The 23,504-nt window shown below is 31.1% G+C and overlaps 3 protein-coding genes across 4 annotated transcripts; 2 read left to right on the forward strand and 1 right to left on the reverse strand.

Annotated features, from left to right (window-relative positions):
• Positions 1–26: 26 nt before the first annotated feature.
• Positions 27–3,172, forward strand: Ccdc85 (coiled-coil domain-containing protein 85). Its single transcript, XM_070650018.1, has 4 exons — positions 27–208; positions 292–696; positions 1,562–1,948; positions 2,611–3,172. The coding sequence occupies exons 1-4, from the start codon at positions 137–139 to the stop codon at positions 2,896–2,898; spliced, it is 1,152 nt and encodes a 383-aa protein (XP_070506119.1). The 5' UTR covers positions 27–136; the 3' UTR covers positions 2,899–3,172.
• Positions 3,173–3,695: 523 nt separating this feature from the next.
• On the reverse strand, positions 3,696–4,720 carry LOC139097965 (cytochrome c oxidase subunit 5B, mitochondrial-like). Its single transcript, XM_070650019.1, has 3 exons — positions 4,551–4,720; positions 4,099–4,272; positions 3,696–4,025 (listed from the first exon to the last, which is right to left on the reverse strand). The coding sequence occupies exons 1-3, from the start codon at positions 4,627–4,629 to the stop codon at positions 3,919–3,921; spliced, it is 360 nt and encodes a 119-aa protein (XP_070506120.1). The 5' UTR covers positions 4,630–4,720; the 3' UTR covers positions 3,696–3,918.
• A 2,174-nt stretch (positions 4,721–6,894) lies between these two features.
• LOC139098202 (uncharacterized) lies at positions 6,895–22,557 on the forward strand. 2 transcript variants are annotated; one of them, XM_070650332.1, is made up of 21 exons: positions 6,895–7,346; positions 7,491–7,678; positions 10,112–10,183; positions 10,351–10,823; positions 10,884–11,224; positions 11,646–11,853; positions 12,514–13,359; positions 13,703–13,879; positions 14,274–14,417; positions 15,069–15,180; positions 15,262–15,303; positions 15,791–15,948; positions 16,595–16,718; positions 17,303–18,655; positions 20,424–20,492; positions 20,553–20,876; positions 20,929–21,132; positions 21,404–21,555; positions 21,621–21,732; positions 21,832–21,929; positions 22,060–22,557. In XM_070650332.1, the coding sequence occupies exons 2-21, from the start codon at positions 7,609–7,611 to the stop codon at positions 22,234–22,236; spliced, it is 5,256 nt and encodes a 1,751-aa protein (XP_070506433.1). In that variant the 5' UTR covers positions 6,895–7,346; positions 7,491–7,608; the 3' UTR covers positions 22,237–22,557. The 2 variants fall into 2 exon arrangements, with proteins under 2 accessions (XP_070506433.1, XP_070506432.1); XM_070650331.1 differs by lacking the exon at positions 17,303–18,655 and having other exon boundaries at positions 6,897–7,346.
• The last annotated feature ends 947 nt before the right edge of the window (positions 22,558–23,504 follow it).

Below are 23,504 nucleotides of genomic sequence, written 5' to 3' on the forward strand. Positions count from 1 at the left end.
AACAACTGATCAGTGATCGAGAATTGGATGTGCTGAAGTCAAAAGTTGCTACTCGAACGCTTAATGAAAGGTTTCATTTTTTTTCGATGCGTAAACGTAAATTTATTAATTTCCCACGAAAAGTTGCATTTTAACAATGCAAAAAGCGCCACAGGGTAATGGGCCAATGAAATTATCCGGAAATATCATCTTAACCGCTACAAAACCAGTAAGTTGCGTAAAAAAATTGTCTCAAAAATAAAACATAAATTTTTTTTATTATGTTTCTTATTATTTTATTCTCATTCACAGCCACAATCACAACAACAACAGCCAGTATCAAATATCCCAACTCATAAGCCATCAAACAACTTTCAACAGACACTACCAAGATACAATCCACCACCAAATCCGTTAAATAGTAATAATCCAGCAAGAAGAATACAACAAAGAGGAAGATATTCAACAGGAACTGCGACGTCATTAATTCCATCGCCTGGATTACATCAAACGCCACTCGCGTCGCCAGCATTATCAACAACATCGACGGCAATATCAGCGCCAGAAAATTCACAAAAATCACATTTACAATATCCATCAAGAATTCCAACAGACATGCTTAAATTTCAAGTTAGAAAATCAGAAACAGAATCAAATACAAATACAAATCCACCGACATCTGCGACATCGCATACATCAACAAATGCTCAGATTCAGGTAAATTAATTAATTAATGTTAATAGTTGTGAGGATCAAGTTCATGTGCAAAAATCAATTAAAGGGAAAATTATTGATAAGAAATGTGATCTCATTGTGACCCACTTATTTGTGAAAGTTTTTTTTTGACATTTCATTTACTATTAACCAATCCAGCATACTCATTATCTTTGTGGGTTTAGCCGTATGTGATATAAGTGTTAATAGTGGGATGATTTTGATTTCTGTTAGAGAAATTGCTGTGAAACTAAATAAGCACTGGATCTTTTAGTTAATTGTTTATCCTTCAATTCTGTGTATCACAAATTAAGGAACCAGTTCAAAAAATTAATTTAAATGCTGCTTTTCTAAAAATATCAAGAAAACGTTACAGAAATATTCAAATTTTTGCATCATTTATCGACATAAAGATGCAAAAATTCAAATCTAAAATGACAGTTAAAAATTTAAATGTCCAAAATCTTCCGGCCATCACCAAATCTTTGCATGATCACCATATGTGAAATTTTCTTTTATACTTTGTTTCACCTCTCATCTTCTCTGGCTCCAATGTAAAAGAGTCGGGAACCTGTTGAGGAATAATATTTGAAAGAAAAGCAGACACGAAGATCAGTGAAAGGAACAAAGTAACATTTTCACAATATATATCATTTCGCATTTATGAATGAACTTTACAATAAATAAAAATGCAATCTTGGTGTGGGAAAAAAAACACTGATTTGTGTGTGCATAAAAGAAAGGAAAAGTGAAATTCTGTGTCTGTATGTTAAATAACTGGTTGAGAATTATAATTGTAGACCATAAATGATCTTAAGCTTATTACGTCTAATTGCTGTATTCTTTTATCTTTCTACTATTTCTTTAGAGTTTAATTGGTGAATTACGTGCCTTAAAAGAAGCTAACGCTCGTTTAATAGACGACAATCAAGAATTACGTGATCTCTGCTGCTTCCTTGACGATGATCGACAAAAAGGACGAAAATTAGCAAGAGAATGGAATCGATTTGGAAAATATACAGCATCCGTAATGCGATCGGAAGTTCAATCATATCAAAATAAGCTTCGGCAGCTTGACGAAAAGCAGCAAGAGCTGATAAGAGACAATTTAGAATTGAAAGAGTTGTGCCTGTATCTTGACGAGGAACGATCAAGGATGAGTACATTATGTGCCAATTGCGGAGCAACTACTACACTTATGAGGGATGATGGTGATGGATCTAGTTCCGATGAACAGATCACACGATATCTCCCGGTAAGATTTAAGTCTGACTTGATTTTTAATTTTGCAGTAAGTAGAAGTTTGGGTGTGTTCATGTACAATAAGTTCCAAGAATTACCATTTGAAAAGAACCAATCAAGCAGAAAGTCGTTGTTTGTTACACGTCTTAAAGATATTTTCATGGTCTTCGAGGTATCGATGCGTGAATTGACTTTGTGTTGAGCTCGACAGCTTTTTCATTTGCAATGCTAATTTGAAATTTATCGTGGAATATTAACGATTAACATGTTCATTTAACGATTATGGTGTCAGATTAGCTGTAAAATTAGACTAAATTAATTAAATTATATAGTCGTATTGGTTACACGATTACGAAACATTTCACTCAACATAGATGAGTATTGATGATTAAATTTTGAAAGCACAAAAGTCGTTTGCAAATAACCACTAATTACGAATATTGAGCTGTACCCATCTATGTTCTGATGTTTGACAATCATCCACACATATTTCACGATTCTTACATTTCAACACTTGTCTAAAGCATGACCAAGCCCATGAAATTTCTCGTTAAGTCATTTCCACTAGTAGAGCGTGACTTTATGTTGACTTTTATCTAATCTTCTATGTTACTATTTTTAACAAAAAACTTTTGTATGCTGCATACTTAAAAAGTTTTCTTGACCACAATTTAGGAATACAATTTACGGCCATCAGCTGGAACCTCGGATAGCCGGACGACAGCAACAGATCAAACACTTAATTACGTCAGAAGTTTGGAGCTAAAAATTCGTGAGCTTGAACAAGGTAAATCACAGCCTGAGACACAATTACACAAACGGCCAGAAGCTATAATCAAATCACTTCAGTTACTTGAAATAAGAGAACAACTGGAACGGGCGAATAATTCAAATGAGCCGCTTGTTCGCGAGATGTACAACAAAGTTTTAAAGAAGCTCGAAGACACATCACATGATAATTGAAAATTATTATTATTATATTAATCGTATTTAATTAAGTTAAATTTGTTCTTCCCTTTATATCCTATTTAACCCCCACAACTAGCATCTCATCTCCATTCCTAACAAATCCTACAAAATGCATTTCTTCAAAGTGTCAAACAAAAAGGAATTAATTGAAAGTATTACAATAGCATTTTTAGCAGATAAAAAAGAAAGTGAATCTCGTATTAGATATTAGATTTTCTTCGTACATGACAATAAAAAAATGATGAATTTATTTTTATATACTGTAAAATGTTGTATGACTGTTTTTAGCACATTTTCCAAAGATACAATACTCTTATGTTAATCACATTTTCAGAAACTGTCAAAAAGTTGCAATTTGTAAATCCTTACGTTACGTAAAATGTTGCGATACGTAAACTCTTACGTTACGTAAAGCATTGAAGAACGTAAGTTTCTAAGTTACGTAAAACATTGCAACAACAGCCTAACGTTGCGTAAAATGTTGCGATACGTAAAACATTGAAATACGTAACGCTTTACGTTACGTAAAATGATGCAAAACGTTAATCCTTTCGTTAAATTAAACATTTTACTGCATTGCGGCTCCTTTACGTTTTTTTCTTGCGTTTTTTCAGCTTTTTACATCGAACAAAATCATATTGATCAGGACATCATTGCAATTCTATGCATGGAAAATGCGCTTCAAACAATCACGAGTGACATCTTTGCTTCTTCTTAATTTCGGCACAATTTAAATAAATCACAAAAGCTATATCTAAATCTAAAAAGCACTAAGTAACAACTCCTCCAAGTAAGTTTTCAAGTTTTTTTGACTAAATTTTTGATAAATTTTATTTTCCCACAAATAATTTGTTCGGGAAATTAAATTTTCCACATTTTAAGTTTCATTATTTCAATCTTCTTTTGCTGGGGAATTACTCCATTTTCTCTTTAACACGAAAAACTATAGTTAATTATATTTTCAAATTGGATCATATAATTTGAAGGTAGTTGCTTCTTTATGTTGTGAGGAATTTAGACTGGAGCTTTTTCAACTAATTTGAACCAGTGTCCGCATTCGCATCTCTTTGGATGTCCCTGATAAAGCCACATCCAGTTGACGTATGTCTGTTCTTCTTCGCCTAAAGTTAAATTTATAATATTTTCAAGGCTATTAACAGGTTTGGCAGTATATAAATAGTTTTGCAAACTTACATATACAACCGACTAAACGAGCGTCGAAAGCTGATGGAATTAAGTTTGGACTTTCCTTGGTGCCTGGACCGCGCTTAAATACTTTCATGTCGAAGGGATTCTCGTTTCCGGCAGCTTTGGCGAGCAATTCACGCTTCTCGATACCAGTGGCATGTTCAAGAGGGTCATTCATCACTGAAAAATAAAGATTTGATAAAAATCAATAATCAAGAAAAGGAGTCTTATGAAAATGAAAAAGGTTAAAATAAAATTAGTTGAAAAATCACAATTTTCATAAACTTTTTGCACTTTTCACCTTTTCACTGGACATAATTCATCTTATATTCCAAAAATATCATAGTTAGCTAGTGTATCTAGTGGTTCTTAGCCGATTATATGATAAAAAAGTGTTATGCAACGAATCAACTACAAAATTTTTTTTGACACTCCAAAAATGATTCACAGCTACTTACTTTTGCAGAAACGAACTGGAGTGTATTGGATGTTTCTGCGGGCAGCAGTGAGTACAATTCTTCCTGTTAAAGATGCCATTTTCCTCCTAGAATTTCGTTATCAATATTTTTAATGAAATTTTGTCGCTCGTATTTTTTCCCTGAAGAACTGAACAATTTCAAACCCTGAAAGGATCTCAAACTACGCGTGTTATAAAATTTTGAAATTTTTCCGACCGTTATTTTTTTCTTTCCTTAGTCACGTACGTCTGATGATATATTTTTGGAAATATGTGAGCTAATAATTTTTAAATTCAGCAACCTTTCACATTTTCATACATTCTTATTACTACAACTTCTGGCAATGCCAATAACTTCCTAATAATAAATTATTCAAATAAAAATAAGAATCCTGACTGGATCTTATTATTAGGCATAAAAAAGCACATTTCGCAAGCCATTATTTGCAAACTTTTATCAATACCATAAAAATGTTATCATTAGATATCTATTTTCCATTCCGCAACACATTTTATATACTATACAGGTGAGACAATTCCATAAAATCTACACGCATGTTACAACAATTTAGTTATGCAAGCAACAATAACTAACATATATGAAGCATGTAACCAGAGTTGCTAGGATAATATGAGGAATTTTTGGTATTTGAAAAGGAATCTTGACGAAAGATTCTAAGTTTCAGTATTTATTTGATATTTCAGCAGATCCAGTAAGTTAAAATAACTGCTTGTTTTACTTTTGTTGGATATGGTTTAATTAAGAAACATGACATGACCGTTTATCTGTCATAAATTAATAAGTGATTATCCGTGATTACCTTAAGTAAACTGACAGATCAGATAAGAGTTGAACATACTACATCAATACTTTTGGAAAGCTTTTAATGAGCTTTTAATTAATTCGGGGATTTAATTTAAATCTCACGATTAATTTTTTAGGATTAGGTTGAAATTGAAATTTTAAAAATTAAGGCTTTTAATTTATTTAGGATATGAAACGAAGGTGCTTTATGGCTGGTAATTTATGTGTCAATGCCACTGATGCGGACAGTACCTTCTAAGTCTTTTGAGAACTGCTAGAGTACTAATTTTCAGCATGAATGATTTCTACATTTCAGTTCCTTTACTTAAACTCAAATAAGTAACAATCCCATCGCATCAACCCTGACATGTAGGTATCAGTAACTCCATAATATATTGGAAAAGTAGTGTCATGACAAAACAATTTTTCCCTCTTCCTTCATGCCATTTTTCTCGGCTCTCTTGCAATTTTATTCAGTTTTTGTTGAGCCGTATATACGTTAGCATTCAATTCAGCCGTTCGCACAATATTAAAAGCTTTTTCCTGATTATTTCGATTGATAGGCATTCAAGCTGTGATGTTAAAATATTTTATTTAAGGGCTTGAAATAATTGGTGTATTTAAAGGATACATAAAATATTGAATGATGCTCATTGGATGTTAAATGAGGCAATTAATTGGAACTAAAGAAATCCTTCGATTTAATTAGAGCAGTCAATGAATTAATAGTGAGCAATAACTAAATTACCCCCAAATCAATTTAAAAAAGATAATTTTATTTCTAACTAAGAAATTGAGGACATTGGATAGATAAGTAGTGGTTCTCGTTACAAATATAAACAAATAATCTATCGATCAAGAACTATGCTTTCCTGCCCAAGTGCATTAAGTGAATAAAAAAAATAATAATTTTACATGACTATAGTGAATGGACACTATGTACTCTATGAATGAGCTGTGTGTTCATAATTTATGAGGAGAAAAAAAAGAAGTATTTATTCCATTAAGAACACGACACATACAATATATTTGAATATTGAAAGCTTTCTGTCAGTCTCTCTCGCTCTTGTTTGTGAAAGACAATTTTAAGCGCATTTTTAAAGCATGGAGCTATGGTATAGCACTTTGTGTTACACACTAACTTAATGCATTTAATTACAATGTTAAGTGGCAGACTAGGTGACACACGAGATTGTTCTCGAAACACACAGTGACTACTAATCTTTATACAACTTTGAGGAACCGTTAAAAGTTTGAATTGTTAGAAAAAAATCTTTAAAATTTAAATTTTTGAAACCCGTTAAAATCGATAATTTGAAACACATTGAATTCAAAATTTGAACTTACAAAACTGTTAGAAATTCAAAATGTTGAAAACCGTTAAACGTTTAAAGTTAGTTATTTTGTTTTTCTTTTAATCTACTACTTTAGTCTTTGATTACTTTTTCGAAAGTGCGCTTAAGTTCTTCAGTCAATCAACATAACAAGAACCTTTCCAATTTTTTTCTGTTTAAATCGACTGCATGAATGTAAACTCGAAGAGCTTTTTCAGACATCAAACACGAATGGAGGGAAAAGAAAACAGAGAAAAATAAGGAAAGCCTTACTCGTGAGTGAAAATTTTCATTCATCAGATCGCAAAAGAACATTGAACGGATCAGACTGAAAAAAAGTAAAAGAAATAAAAAAAAACAGCTTGACTAGGAAATAACATAGTACATACAATGTGAAAAAAGGATACAAAATGTTTATCATGAGCTCGACCGTTTTCAGTGCTATAATGTGAATAAACTTTGTAATATATGCAAAAAAGGAGGAAGTGTAATATATATTTTTGTTGAAAGCGATGGCTAGTATAACATGAAGCAATATATAGTTTGTGAATATATAAAAAAATAATAGTGTTGTTGGTCATTGCAAACAATTTTTTAATGCATGTACATAGTGAAAAAAATCATAATTTGTTTTCCATTAAAAAGGAGTTAAACAGAAGTGAGTGAATAACGTACGTAGTAAATATCCCATTAAGTTAATATAAAATATGTGAATTAATTTAAAAATAAGAAAAGTAAAAACGGAATTTTATGATTAAATTCAATTTATAGTTAAATGTTTTAATTAATTTTCACTACCAAGCATCAATCGGCGATATGCAAATGAAAAATTATGTAAATACGTGCAATTGTAAAAGGTAAAAACAATTGTTGAAGGTTAATAAGTGTTAATTTTTGCGACGTAATTCCAAAGTGTCGATATGAATCGGAAAAAGAGAAACGTGGGACATAATTCTCATGGACTTTACTTCCATTCATCAGCTCCAAAAGGTAAAATTTACTCCTTTTTTAATTCTTATTGATTTGGTTTCCTTCATTTCATCCTTTAATTGCGATTAATTTAATTATCTATTGAACACGAACATGAAATGACCCATTTCTATTATTTACTTATTGTCATTATTTCATGTCGCCAACGATTTTCTTATTTACTTAGTATTATTATTAATTCAGAGGTCCACGTTATTTAACCGAAAAATGTTTGAAAATTGTTTCAGAACCTTACAAATGTTGAATTAAATGCGAAACTGTTGAATGGTTTTTAAACATGAAACTGAAATTTAAACTGTAAAATTCCTTTCAAAAACCATACAAAGTCTCAAAAAATCTAAACATTTGTAAGGTTCCAAAATTTGAATTCTCATAACGGTTTTTTAACCGAAAATACCTAGACATTCTCAACCTCTGATATTTAATTGAATTAATAATAAAAGAAGCTCCTGAGCTCATAAATAAATATTATCTCCCAATCAATCACCTATTTCCTTAAATTTTACCCTCAATTGGTGTCAATATATACACTTTATCAAAAGAAGTATGTGCGTGCATCTTGAATAAGGATATGTACACAAAACAAAAGCAATAAGTGACAACACGCATGGAAATACAATTTTATTGTATGATTTTCATGCTCACTTAAGCAACTATCTAAATACGTCGACGTGATATGGAATAAAACATCGAAAATGAATTTTATGCATTATTGTCGATGAATAGATAGATAATAAAAAAATATGTGTGTTTGTAGATGGATGGAAAAACATGCAATGATTTCTTAAATAAGAATTTATGTTTGGTTTTGAGTTTTTAATGTGCGTATAAACTAGAAATAGATTTTTGAAGTTCTCGAATGATTTCACAATTTTTAACGGTTATTTCAATTTAAAAAATTTTTGCTTCAGTTTTTTGCATCATCCAGATAATTTTTGAATATAAAATGGCAGTTGATGATATTCAGATTAGATTTGTTAAGCAAATGATCCTTTTTAGGCAATTTAAAGCCGAATTTACACATATACACGAATTTCCCAAAAAAAACTACCCAAAACATGACTTCACCTTGTCAAAAATATCATGAGAAGTTAAATATATTCACCTATTAACTTACTTTATTTATTGTGCTTAAAAAAAGGAACTATCTAATGGCATTTGGGTGAATCTTTGAACCGAATACTTCTTCATATTCCAACTGAGTACTCAACAATACAAGTCAAATAGAAGCGATTGCGTGTTTGTCTTTATGTTACTTACCTTACTTCCCTTTTTGCCTCTAATGTATTTTCTCACGTACATTGATTCCATAAAATAACGAAGACTTCAAATATTCATAAGATCCAAGGTCGATTGAATGCTTTTAACACTATTATTATGATTATCCAATTTGCTCCTTATTCTGCAAATCATTAGGATGTAATGACGACTCGTTTGTTTCATGAAAAATCTATTTAATTGACTGTCATATTGGAAGTGATTAGACTGGAAATAAATTCATGCACATACCATAGAGCATTCATATCAATGTATCAACCTCATTTATTATGAATAGCACAAACGAGTACTTACTTTTTCTTTTTTTTTTGTGTTTTTTCATCGTGAGACATCAAATAACCATGATTAAAACGCCATACGAGTCCTATCACCGAGGGACATTAATAATTAACGATTTTCCAATGGATAATTTCTTCTATATACATCGACAATCGTGCTGTATTTGTGTATCTATTTGAACGAATAAATTTAGTTTCAATAAATCGTATCCTTCAGTCGTTTGCTTAATACAGAACAAGTTGGATTAACTGAAAGTCAAATAGTGAATATATTGTCTTAGTAAACATTGTGAAATATTAAAGTTCAAGTTTAAAGTTCTAAAGTCAAACAAAATGCCTTTGAGTGCCGAAGATAATGGTAATAATTTCTCATAAGGAATTGATATTAAATTAAGTCTGGAAAATTATTGATGGTCAAAGTAATTAAGTGACATCTAAAAGACATTAACATGTTTGTTTTGTTGTTCTATGGCGTGGGACTGGAGCGGGTGACCTTCTGAATGAAATTATAAAATTTAAAGCAGGATTCGGCAAGTTCTATGGTCATTAAAATGTCGTCATTTTTGTAAACAATCTTTGGATTTGATTGATATTTTCCCGAATTCCGATAAATATCTAAGTCTTTATATGTGCCGGTATTTAAATTGTGTCCTCCTGCCCCTTGTACAAGTGATCCGACTCCCTTACCCCATCCACCTATCTTCCCTAAAACATCCACAACAATCCATATTTGTCTCAGCTACTCAGTCACAGACACCAGATTAACTGCCCTGAATATGACTAATTAATCGCAATTAAAAGGAACTAAAGAAAAGCTATTAATTCTTTATTAATGATTGACAATTGCTTTTCTCTCTTCTTTGACCTTAATTTACAGTCTATCCACATAATGAAGATTTTGGTAAAATTCATTTTGAATTTACAAAAAATATTGCGAGCAAAGCGAATGGTAATTTTCCAGAAATATTACTTTATACAGCAACAACAAAACCCTTATATGCATGTTCCATTAAATATTCATAATGATAGGCAAAAAGCAATAAATATAATCGATAATTTCATTGTCCATTTCAATTTCTTTTTCTTCTTTCATTCATTCGATCAAATAAAAAAAAGCATTAGTCATCAAACCGTCAAACATTCGAATATGGATACACGATAAGGACATAGATAAATTAATGAAAGTTGTGTTAGAGGGTCATGGACAAAAGTTGAGACGTGAAGTAGCAAGCAATATAAAAGTTAAAAGATTTTTAGAATATGTTCCACATTTTATGGGTCTTATTAAGTCAATACATACAGCCGTTGTTGAAAATAATATTGAATTATTAAGAACAAAAACATCGCCGCCTGTTCCACCTCAAATGCTATCATGTAAAGATACGAATGGTTTAACTCCACTACATAAAGCAGCTGGTCTTGCTCATACAAAAATTGTTGAATATTTGCTTGAAACGTGGTCAAATGCTGTGCAAGACGTTGACAACAGTGGAAAGACTCCATTGCATTATGCAGCGTCAGTTAGAAACAATGAAAGGACATTTAATTTACTCGTTCAAGCTGGTGCTGATGAAAGTGCTATTGATGGGGTAAAAATTAATTAATTTATTCTCATTTCTTTAATTAAATAAGTTCATTTTAATTAACAGAAAGGACGAACGCCAGCCTTTTATAAAAAGGCAAAGAATAGCGAAGATATTGATCGTGGATTATTAACTGTCATACCCGATGCACCACGAATAGCTGAACAAGGATTTCCTTCACATTTCTCATGGGATAATTTACCTGCCAAATTTTATCAACCACCTCTTAAGTTCTCACAATCTGAAATTAATTTAAGTAATAATCACACAGAAAATGTCATGAAGCAGTCAAGTTCAGCCTTTGAAATACTTAGTACAACTGACAGCAATATGAATAATGGAGATGATATTGAAGAAGATGTACAGAAAGCTAATTTTACGACAAATGAACGTCCAAAGACTTTTAAGTAAGTTTCCAAAGTCGATGATGACATTTCATCATCATTATTATTGATGGAGTTAGTTAAAATTTAATCGGATCACAGTTAACTGTGCAACAACTCAATTACAGAATCAATTGATTTGAAATTGGGTGAAATTGAATCGATTGCTTAAAAATTTTGATTGATTTAATGATAAATTGATGCAAGAAATCTCGCATCTTTGAATTTGTTGAAAAATTGAAGCAGAAATGGTATTTGAAGGCTTTTGCGTCTTTAAATTTGAATTTTAAAATGATGCATAAAAGCTTGCTTTTCTTTATATTGATGCAATAATTTTGCATCTTTACTGTTCTTTTGTGACTTATACGATGCAAAAAAACTGCAAATTGATGCAAAAAACTGTTAAAATAAAGAATATCCATCTCATGATTACTTTAATTCTCAGCAAAAAAGACCTCAATAATAATTCAGCAAAATCAAATGGAACAGACGAGATGAATGATGACGACGATGATGTACATACCGTTGAGACGGCCGAGACTGAGACTTTATTGCCTGAAGATAAAATTGGTATGAATGGCATGGAAAACGGTATGAATGGTGACGCTGATGATGAAGAAGACAACCCCGAAGGTCCAGATGACTCAGATATCGTAAGTACAATCAATATTTCCCATAACTAAAATATTTTTCTTATTACCTTTTTGTTCTATAAACAATAATGAGTGTTTTCATGTGTCCCCCATCAGAATAATTAATGAGAAAAAGTATAAGCAATGTTTCATCATGACATAAATTGACTGTAATTGTGAATGAATCATTGGGAAAATATTTTATTTTTCTCTTTTTTCATTCCTATACATTAGACTATCGTGATATCAAAAAAATAAAAATGAAATGTTTAAATACCTTATATTTTTACTTAAAATATCACTAATGAGTAATAAAAATGCTTTTTGTCGCACAATTACTCAAAAATATAAATCACGCAATTTAAAGCTAAAGATAATTAATTTTTTTTGAAGCAATTTAGATTTAGAGACATAATAAGATGTAATAACAATTTAAATGCACATTCAAAATTCAAAATTTCCAACTCTACTTAGCACCCTATGCTGCATACAATCAAATTATTTTAATTTTTTTTACATAGAAATTCAGCTTAAATCACACAAATTTTTTGCATAGAACAGAAATACTCTCAGACTCACAATTACTCTCAGAACATAGATCAAAAATAAACTACTTCCTACACCAATTTTGATCGTTCAATTTCTTGTTCATGACAACTTAGTTCAAAATTTCTCTTTCAGAAATCAGAAGGGAATAATGAAGTAGATACTAATGATAGTAATGAATTTGTTGAAATTAATGAGACTGATGCTGACCCAGATGTTGATGGAAGTGACCCGAATGAAAATTTGGAGCAAGAAAATGAAAATTATGAGGTTGAAGTGCCTGAAGATGAAGATGTACAGGCAGAAGCTGAAGAAAATGAGAATTTAGAGACAGAAAATGAAAATTTGGAAGAAGGTCCAGTAGAGAATGGGCCATCAGAGTTAGAAGATACACAAAATGATGAACAGGAGCCAGAAGCTTCTGAAAATCAAGAAGTTGAAAAAGATCCTTCAGAAAATGGAGAAGAAAACCAAGAAATTGAGAAAGAAGCTTCAGAAAATGAAGAAGAACCTGAACAGAATGAAGAAGAATCACCTGAAAACGTGGATACTCTGATAGAAACAGAACAACAAGAAGAAGTAGAGTCGGTCACTTCCGATAATGATGAACAAACGATCGTCAATAATGATAATAATGACTCGGCATATGAAACAAATGGCATCGAGTCTCACAGTCGCATACAATCGTCCGACACGAATAACAATGATAATAACGAAACAGAATCAGGTGAAAATTTTGAAAATTTACAAGACGACAATCCAAATGACGATAATAATGTCGACATATTAATAATTAATAATCAAGAAAACATTCCCGAAGAAGAAGAAGATGATGAGCAACATAATGATGGGAATGATGAGTCATTAAATGATAAAGAAATTGAAAATATTGAAAGTCATGACGATGATGATGATGTAATGATAAGTGCTGACAATACCAGAGAGACTGGAGACAGCACAAATGTGAATGATACAAACGAGGTATATGAAATGCTTCCAATGAAAAATATCTTGTTATGATTTTTCTTAGTGATGACTATTTTTGTTTAGAATTTTTTTTAAAGCTCACATAAAAAAAAATATATAAAAATTATAGTTTATGTATGATACACGCTTGCAAACACAGAATTATCTAAATCAAATTTTTAGGAGATAAGAATTACCTATCAACCTATAACTCATTTATGACTAAGCTATTAACTATGATACAAATCCTTTCCACCCCTATGTTTCCTGTTTCTGTTCTTAATATGTAAAAAAAAAAACATAAATCTATAAAAAAAAATGAAAAAATAAACTGTAAAACTGGTAATGAAATGAACAGGATCAAATGGATGAAGATGATGAGGATATTGATGAGAATGATATTGGAAGTCCAAGTCCACCGTTTGAGGGAATCGTACATGAAGAGCCTGAAAAGCAAAATGAGTCACAAGGACGAGAATTCGAGAAAGCTCGCGATGAGGAGAACGGCGAAATCAACGAACCATATAAAGAAGAAGTAAATATGAAAACATAAATTATTCCATTACCTTTACATGCTTTCGTTTTGCGTAACTGAAACGTCAATTGATGACGGACAGTTAAACAGTTTTAAAAAAAGTTTAAATCAAGGCTTCACAATTGCTTACATTAACATACATATTCTATATATAATAATAATTCACAGAATAATAGACTTTGCATGACCAATAATTTTTTTAATTTATTTTTCTTGCTCGATATATATTGCATTACAGTTTTATTTATCATACAAATATGCATGTAGAAATACAGTATTAGAGACGAGACCATTCTCTCATATGAATAGACATCATGTGAATTACGATTTTAATAATTGATTCTTAAACTCTTTTGTTTTATTTCCATTTTATTTAACAAATATGACAATTTAGGATAATATCCAGAAAATTATCAATTCAGGAGATATGGAACAATTAGCAATATTAGTTTTAAATGGCGATGGTAATAAATTGGTTGGAAAGACAACAACTCAACCTGATATTCAGGCTTTTCTTGACAATGTTCCAATTTATATGGTGAGTATGCTTAATTTATAATCTTGTGGGATTTGGCTTGTGGATGTGATTTGATATATTAGTTAGATATCGTCTACGAATTTCCATAGCTTCATTATTTATTCATACTTCGATTAGTGATTGAATATTTTAACAATTCCTATGGATTCTATTTATATAGACCTGATTTTAGGCAATTTATGTGTTAAAATACACAGTTAGGAATCGGAAGTTCTTGGGAACATTCCTATTAAACGTAAGGAATTTATTTGTTTAACTGTTGATTGTTGTTCCAAATAAATGTGGATCCCAAGTGGATCCACAATATAAATTATTCAAGACAGATTAATAATTTACTAATAAGTTGACCATCTGCCTAGTTTTCAAGTTATCACAGATTGTTTATGACTGAAAATCGTTAGGATGCACGTTAGAATCTTGCTCGAGATAAGTTTTAAAGAAGTTATTGCTTTCTGTCAAACTTTCGATGAATTTCGATGGATTTCATCAAATTTTAATTGAATGATTTAATAGAATTGCCTTAAATTGGGATACTATCCAACTCGTCTCGGAAACTCTAGAGTTTCTATTAAGTCTCTCATAAATTTCACAATTCATCAACAATATTGCAACAGACTATACCTCAATATCATTTCAATTTATTAATTCTAGGGAAAAATTCATAAAGTTCATGCCGCAGCACGCGAAGGCAGTCTACGAGATTTACAGGCTGCTCTCGATAGAAGAAAATTCTCGACAGCAAAAGATGAAATATCCCCAAACGGTATTGACTCAAAACTTCTTTTTAATCCTCGAACTACTTTATTGATCCAAAAAAATTTATTTTTGATTGACCAATCCGCAGGTACCACGCCATTACATGTCGCTATAATTTTCGGACATACAGGTATGTAACTATACATTTGAATATTTTAAATAATCTGAAGGATATGGATAAGTCCATGATTAAAATTTTATAACCAGCCACATGCGTGCTTTCCTTTTCTTCTTCTTTGTGCCATGCGTCCTGTTTTAAAAGAGACTATCGTCAAAGTCAATATTAAATTGATAGTTAATGTTAGTATTGAAAAGTAGCACATATCGATCACCACGTATTTGCCACAGACTTTAAAGTTCTGTCTTCAAGGAATCTACATGGTCAATTATTGATTTTTAGAATAAAGAAGTAAACTTTTTTTTTAAAATGAACATAGCATTGAGTCGCTTTCAGTGTTTAGTTTCAATTTGGTCAGTCGAGTGCTTACAAGCTATTGAAATGTCTCAACACAATTCAGAGTCTGGATATGAAGAAGAGGAAAACGAAAGTGATTTAAATAATTAATTAATTAATAATAATTCCTATACAATTTCTTAATATTTTCTCTAATTTGCAGCTATAATTCGATATCTTGGCTCGCGATTTCCTGAAACACTTGCTGCAACCGACGATGAAAATCGAACTGCTTTACATTATGCAGCCACAATCAAGGATAATGGACATTTTTATAATTTATTAGTGACGTTAGGAGCTAATCCAAAGGCTGTTGACAATGTAAGTTTTGTTGAGACTTTAATTTGCTGAAGTATATCCTTGAACTTATTGTTTGTTGGTATTTGAATAATTGTGGGGAATTGATTTTCATTTATTCGAGGATAATTGAACGATTTGTAGGGTGAATAGTTAATTGATGCAAAGGAATTGAACTTGTTCCTGATCTTAGCCTTATTAATATTGTACACAAAGTGTTTAGTTAATATTAAAGGCTAACAATGCAATATTTGAAGAATTAATTAATTAAATTATTACTGGTCATTGGAAATTTGAAAATTATTTAGATTTGTTCAGAGTCAACTTCAAGTTGGACGGATGTTTTTAATCCGTTCATTGAGAAAAAGAAAACTTTTTAAGAATTTTTAGTGAATTTTAATTGACTTAAATGTGAAAATTACTAAACAAAGCAGACTAAAGCATGGATGATCTAAGCAAACGGGAAAAAAGTAAATATAGGGGAAGAAAGACTAAAGAAATCTATCAAATTAAATATTTATATACGATTTTCATCGCAAATTAAAGTTTTGGCTCGTATTCCAAGATCCAGAAACAAATAAGAAATTGTGCCTTCTGACTGTTATAGCTAATCAACTCGACATTTGTGAATCGTTAACAATTTAAACAATTCATTAAATTCTCTTTTCAGTACGGAAACTCAGCCGAATTCTACTTGAACCACGATGAGTCTGATAAAATTTTATCTCACAAAGAGCTGCTCAAATCATTCGGAGCAGCCGAAGAATTAGCAGATGAGATGTTAAATGATCAAGGTATTTGTTTTTTTTCTTATTATCACCACACCACAGCACTTTTAACTAATTTCCTTTAATTTTTCTATTATTTATTCAATGAAACTTTGTTATATGATAAGCTTCCTATAATGCGTTTTTCGCGTATTGATTTATTTTTCATCTAAATTCTATTTCTCTCTTTTTTAAAAATCCATAAATTTGATTTTAACCATTTCCTTTTTGGGGTAAATTCTTACTTGAATTAAACGTTTGTCTGTGTGCCTTTTTGAATTATTTCAAAAATAATAAAACCTAATTGGAAGTAATCAAAATTTTATATTTTTAGCAAAGAAAAAATTTAAAGTGCCAAAGAAACGCGAAAAACGCTCCAAAAAATCCTGCTTGCAGACATTTCTAGCATGTTGTTAAAAAAAAAGTTTAATCACATGTAAATTGATTTGTTTTGATATCATCAACTACCTATATCTTAAATATAATTTGCAAAATATCTAATAATAATTAACATAATTAATATTAATGAATAGTTAAGTTTCCTTAATGTTCCAAAGTAGAAGAAAAAAAATTGATAATATTGATAAGAAATAACAATGATAAATCCTTAGTTCCTGATGATTACCATAGCGCAAGAAGGAGACTCGATGATCCCGACGTCCTTTCGACATTAGAGCGGTGTTATAGGCTAATTCATGAAAAACGGTCGTCAATTTTTGATCAATCGATTGTAAGTAATAAAACCGGTTCCTTTCCGACTAGCGCGTCTTCTATGCGAATCTCGGTTACGTCACATTTAGCAAAATTCCTCAAACGACCGATTTTTGAGAAAATTAAGCATCGACAAACGCGATTGGATCACAATTTATTCGATGTAATTTGGCCGGCAATGAAAAAGACATCAAATGAGAGAGGCGTGGATGAAGACTTAAATGCTGGAGTTGTTGCACCTGATTTTGATGTCTATGTAGTATTTCAAGAGTTCTTCGTACCATTAATTAAAGATCTTCATGGAATGAACCAAAAAGATAATCTTAAGGAACATCCAAAAATGGAGTTTTTCCCACCATATGCAATAGATACAGAAGATTCAGTTCATAGTCCAATAAGAGTGGAAAGAAATGAGCCACAGGATATCCCTTGGAACTTGGATTCACATGCAAAATGGGTGACAGGAGGAGTCATCGAATGCTGTCGAAATTTAGAAGACTATGAGCTACCGTTGAATTTGACAATTGGAAAAATTGAGCAATCTGAGAGAATAATGACTGGAAAATTGCTGAGCAAGGAATTTGCAGCAGCAATAAATGAGGATGGTCTTGGACAATATTATACAATGAATGAGGTGCTGGAAAATCCATCTGAAATTCGAACAGTCTTGGCGACTAATGGTTTATTGATTCCATTATTAAACCATTTGGATCATCAACAAATGCCTGAATCTCAAGCTATCAATGGTCCATATTACCCTTATGGACGTGGAGTTTATGTAAGTGCAAGTCGAACATTAGTAGCGTGGATCAATGTACAAGAACATATGCGAATCTTATGCTGTACACCAGTGAATCAAGTCGCAGACATTGGATCAGCATACAGTAAAATTGGACGTGCTATGCTATTTTTAGAGCATGCTTTGAGTTTTCGTCATAGTTATTTTCTCGGATATTTATCATCTCGACCATCATATCTCGGAACATCATTACGCTTAACAGTGACACTTGAACTGCCACATTTATGTAAAGACATGGAGAACTTACGTCAATTATGCCTCATACGAGGTCTACACATGAAAACACGAACAAACTTTGACTCTATACTCGTATCAAACACACAATGCATGAACACAACAGAATGGAAATTGCTTCAAGAATTCTGTAGTGCCATCTCAAACATACTTCAATTAGAAAAAGATCTATCAATGTCAAATTCAATGCACATCGCTGAAACGCTGCTGAAAATATTCCGCAAAAAGAAAAATAGCTTAGCAAATATCAACGAGTAATTATAGGCAGTAAAATATTTTTGTGTATAGAAGTAAATTACCTAGACTTAATCATAGATGTACATATTATCTTATTTTCAATTTATGAAAAAAAATGCTCAAAGCTTCACACCTATTTAACGAATGTTGGAAAGATTTTTATAGAAAGCTTTTTGTATAATGGGACATAGATATCGAGATTATACGTCGGGTTAGTAATAATTATTAAATGTTTATTTTATGCTTAATATTTCTCTATACCATTTGCTTTAATTTTTTTTAAAACATCTTGCTATGCTTTCTATGCTTATAACTTTTATTCCATATATTCCATAAGTTTTTCTTAAACTACTTTATGAAAATAAATTTATTTAACTATCTATGCATGGACAGGTTATGGATTATTGTGATAATTTTAGGTGCTAAATTGGAATTTTTCGTTTGCTTTACTTTCGCTGTTCTTATGGATCAACATTCATATACTGGTTCTATGTTGACACCTCATTTGACGATTGCAATTCATTAAAACCGAATTACATTACTAAATCACGAAAAATGCATCAAAATCCAACTAGCCGACTAGGAACTGTCTAGATTACTTCGTTAGTTTAGATCATTACACTAACTATGTTCTAATCAGACTTAAAACCTTCTTAATGACCAAACTCAACTGTCATGCATTTAAATGTTGCGTCTAAAAATAAAGAATATTAAGACATGTGATCTCGAATACTTCAAAAGAATCTGACGATGATATTTTAAATCTCTATTATTGATGTGTTAATTGACTACCCGAACAGCACAAATTGCTTGCTAGGGCATCGATGCGTCACCATATTTATTGTAAAACGCGAAATTGCTCTGCTGATATTATGACATCAAACTTGGACTCATATTTACGGCGAAAAATTTAGTTTACATCTCGGAACCAGCCCAAAATATTTCTGCCAAAATATTTTAGTTAACTTCTGGAAATGCCGGAAGATTTTTTGCCACTCAACCATCATATGATTAGATAAAAATTAAGAAAACGTATTCTGCGAAATCCATAATTAATAACAAGGATGTCCTTACCTAAAACATGTTCAACACCTGGTTTAATACCTAAACTCCGAAATATTCATTTACGAATCATAAAAGCTTAAAATCACATCCTTTCCAAACAGAGAACAAGCATGCTCACTTGGTCTATTAGCTCGCTTTAATCACTAATCTGTCCATGCTTAATACTAAATTCTATCCAAAAAAGAACAGAATCTTTCCAACAAAAAAAAAACCTTTATTGCACAGCTTTGGCTATAAAAAAAACAAGCGAAAATACTCAAAATTTTTTAAAAAAAAACTTGCACATTTATTTTTCTGAAAGGAGCATGACGTGATTTGATTGACACTCAAAAAACTTTATTGTTTCAAAATTATTTTCACGTAAAAACTTGAATTTTTTCATTTGTATTGTTTTTGATTTATTTGTGTGCGTGTGTGTAAAGCCAAACTGTGCCAACAAAGTTTTCATATAACAAACTCATTGAAAAGGAAGAAAAAAAAAAACGTAAATAAGAATCGGTTGACTGTGAAAAATTGATGAAGGAAAAGTTGTTTAAGAAAAATTCCTCATTTTATATTTTTTATTAGTTTCTGACTAGCTTGAATGAAATGAGTAGATGTAATAATGTAGAATGTACTTTCTCTTTCTTCTGTTTCTATTTCTTTCAAAAAATGAATTGCTTGCTATTGTTAATTGACATATTTAGAATACAAAAGTAACGCGCCAGTAGAAATCCCATTGTTTAGAACTGAAGAGGGTCGTTATCTTGCAACATGTAAGTAGTCCCAACAACTTTTAAGTCACCAACAATTCATAACCTCATATTCTATTCAAGCACTTGGAGATCCATTAATCAAAGGCCTCACTGAAGTTGCAAATCTACGACCAAGCGACCCAATCGGATTCCTTGCAAATTATCTTCAAACTTTTGCGGTGGATGGAAGACAGAAAACATCAACGGCCAATAAGAAAAGCGAAAAAATTGAAACGAAACCAGAACCACCGAAACCACAAATAAAAACAGCTGTAATTCAGAATCATGTTAAGCCATTATCATCAAAAACAATAACAGTTATGCCAGTAAAGGAGAAAAGTGTCGAGAATCTTATTGATGATCATGCTGAAGATTATGACGTCACGCCTGGAATGGATGAAAGAGGTAGAAACATTTTTTGGAACGGCTTCCTTGATATTAAATTGCCTAATTGCAGATGAACATGGACAAAGCATGCTACACTTTGCAGCTGCACGACAACATGGCAAGAATGCATTATTTCAATTAATTGAAGAATCTGGTGTGAGCTTGACATATCGTGATGAAATCTATAGAACAGCACGCGATGTCTCACTACAAGCTAGTCAGCCTGAAAATTGTAAAGAAATTGATCGATATGTTTTAAGTATGGCTGCGAGAGGTGAGTGTCAACTTTGATATACCTTGAAATTGATTGGGTACCGATTTGGCAACATCAAGTCGATGTAAAGCTGGATTTGGCGTTAATCGAGAATCAAATCAATTCATAAAAGTTAAGATCCTAATCCAATTTTCCCTAAATGATGATCTTTTAAGTGAACGAGCCTATAACCTTGAAGCTTCATACTAATGCTTAAACTTTCCATATCATTACATCACAGCATTCCATACTCTGATTTATAATCCATATAAAAAAAACAACTTTATTACAGGCGACTACGAGACATTTGTGGCTATGGTTTTAGACGGTTATGATCATATAGTCGATGTAACTGATAATGATGGTGCATCAATAGCTCAAGTAGCAAAAGCAAGAAATCATCACGAGTTAGCGACTTACCTTGATCAGATACGCGATTTTGAAGTAAGTCTGAGACATTCTGTGAAAGTAAATAATATTCTATAATTGTTAACTTTCGAATATTGCAGGAAAATCGTGAAAGATTGCTGTTTGCCATACGTCATGATGATCTCGAGACAGTCAAGGAGACACTCCAATACAATGACGGAGCTAAACTGGCTCGTGCAAAAAATTATTATGGTAAGCAACAAATTGTGATTTTTTTCACACTTTAGATTGATCTCCATTGCCGTCAGAGTATTGTTACAATTTTTATTATCAATAAATTTAAATTAATAGGTCGATGCAGCTTGCATGTTGCTGTTTTAGTTGAGAATGAAGAAATCGTTGAGTATATTGCTAGCAATTTCAGACAGACTTTAAAAGTTGGAGATAATGTAAGTTTAATAACTGAAAATTGAGAAGAACTGCTGAATAGAATTAGTATTTTGAGTCTGTTTAGTATTTTTCTACTCAAATTTCAAGATCCAAGTCCAAAACATCCAGTAAATAATTGTAATCTTTCAGTTGGAGAGAACCGCTCTTCATTATTCAATGGGAATCAACAATGTTGAAGCTATAAGTAGAATTCTTATCAAAAATGGTGCTAAAAGAGTTATGAAGGATCTTAAAGGACGTACAGCTAGTTTTTATTATATAAATAAAGGAGATATTGCTCGTTTACAGGAGGAAGAGAAATTGTAAACAGACAATATATAATGTAAGTCTAATGACGTCTGTTGGAAGTAAATCTGGGATCAAATAAATTAATTTATAAATCACGTGAATGTTTTTCATAAATTAGCTGTTTAGTGGTCACTTACTCAATTATTATAGTGTTGTTAATTACCAGTTATTATATTTAATTATTTATAATTTCCTTTTATTGCGTATTGATGTATTCTTTCTCAATTTTTTTATTATGTCAATGCTTTTAATTCTTTCTGAATTGTACAATATATATGTAGAGAGATTTATGAGAAAGTTTATACAACTTATTAATTGTATGCAATAAAAATCAATTAAAGTGTTATAAAAATGTCATCGACGATGACATGAAAACTTCACAAGATATAAATGTGAAAAAATAAAAATAAAAATTAATGTAATGTTATGAATAATAATAAAAAAAAATGTGAATTCGCGCTAGATTGTGATTTAAATAAAAATAAATTTGAGTAAAAAATGTTCTCCACGTGTTTCAATTAAAATTTGTTCAGATTCCGCACTTGTGGAAATAATTAAATTATTTTTATTTCATCCATTTAACACTTGATCATTATCTTTTCAGTAATAAATTCACCGAGCCGATTATATCAAGTTGTGTGTAATACGTAGAAAGAGAAAGAAAGAAAATTTGTTGTTTTTGTAAACAGAAGTGCTTTATTTATTTATTTTTTATTTCACACTGTCAAGTTCAATGCTAATTGACGTGAAAATTCAATTCAAATCAATTTTTATAGCACGACTTTAAAAGTTGATCGGAATTGAGTAAGTTTGAAAGTTGTTAATTTTAGCTTGATCCCAATTTGAGGGTTTAAATTTAGATTGTTGCTATTTTTGGCACTCTGATGGGAATTCTTGGAAATTGGCTTGTTATTCATAGTTGTTTATAATTGAACCAACATTCAGAGTTATTTATAAATGTGAAAAAACCTGAAGCTTTAATTTTTAAAATTTAACGGGTTAAAAGAATTTAAAATTCAAAGCTGTACAAATGTTTCAGGAGATGCGAAAGTTTTGCATCATTTTTCAGTACATAATCATACAAATTTGATCAATTTGATGTTCAAAACCACATAATTGTTATGAAGATGCAAATTAAATTCTAAAGACGCAGAAAGTTCCATAAAGATGCAACAAACTTTCATTGAAAATTTGAGAACAATCAACAAAAGTCTTAAATTACAGAATATCTATTCTGACTTTTCACTTTCAAACTCAACTAGTAAATCCAATTTGGAATGCAACAC

Source organism: Chironomus tepperi, unplaced genomic scaffold (assembly GCF_022539635.2).
Source record: "Chironomus tepperi strain 1889 unplaced genomic scaffold, CSIRO-AGI_Ctep_v1 contig_445, whole genome shotgun sequence".
NCBI classification, from domain to species: domain Eukaryota; kingdom Metazoa; phylum Arthropoda; class Insecta; order Diptera; family Chironomidae; genus Chironomus; species Chironomus tepperi.

What these genes read in the sequence shown, in the direction of transcription:
- LOC139097965 (XM_070650019.1), bottom strand. Translation starts at nt 4,629, where the DNA reads ATGGCATCTTTAACAGGAAGAATTGTACTCACTGCTGCCCGCAGAAAC. An exon ending in TCCAGTTCGTTTCTGCAAAA is followed by an intron (nt 4,273 to 4,550) that starts GTAAGTAGCTGT and finishes TTTATTTTTCAG; the next exon opens with TGATGAATGACCCTCTTGAA. An exon ending in TCGTTTAGTCGGTTGTATAT is followed by an intron (nt 4,026 to 4,098) that starts GTAAGTTTGCAA and finishes ATTTAACTTTAG; the next exon opens with GCGAAGAAGAACAGACATAC.
- Ccdc85 (XM_070650018.1), top strand. Translation starts at nt 137, where the DNA reads ATGCAAAAAGCGCCACAGGGTAATGGGCCAATGAAATTATCCGGAAAT. An exon ending in CAACAAATGCTCAGATTCAG is followed by an intron (nt 697 to 1,561) that starts GTAAATTAATTA and finishes CTATTTCTTTAG; the next exon opens with AGTTTAATTGGTGAATTACG. An exon ending in AGATCACACGATATCTCCCG is followed by an intron (nt 1,949 to 2,610) that starts GTAAGATTTAAG and finishes ACCACAATTTAG; the next exon opens with GAATACAATTTACGGCCATC.
- LOC139098202 (XM_070650332.1), top strand. Translation starts at nt 7,609, where the DNA reads ATGAATCGGAAAAAGAGAAACGTGGGACATAATTCTCATGGACTTTAC. An exon ending in TATAATTTTCGGACATACAG is followed by an intron (nt 15,304 to 15,790) that starts GTATGTAACTAT and finishes TCTAATTTGCAG; the next exon opens with CTATAATTCGATATCTTGGC. An exon ending in AACGCTGCTGAAAATATTCC is followed by an intron (nt 18,656 to 20,423) that starts GCAAAAAGAAAA and finishes TGACATATTTAG; the next exon opens with AATACAAAAGTAACGCGCCA.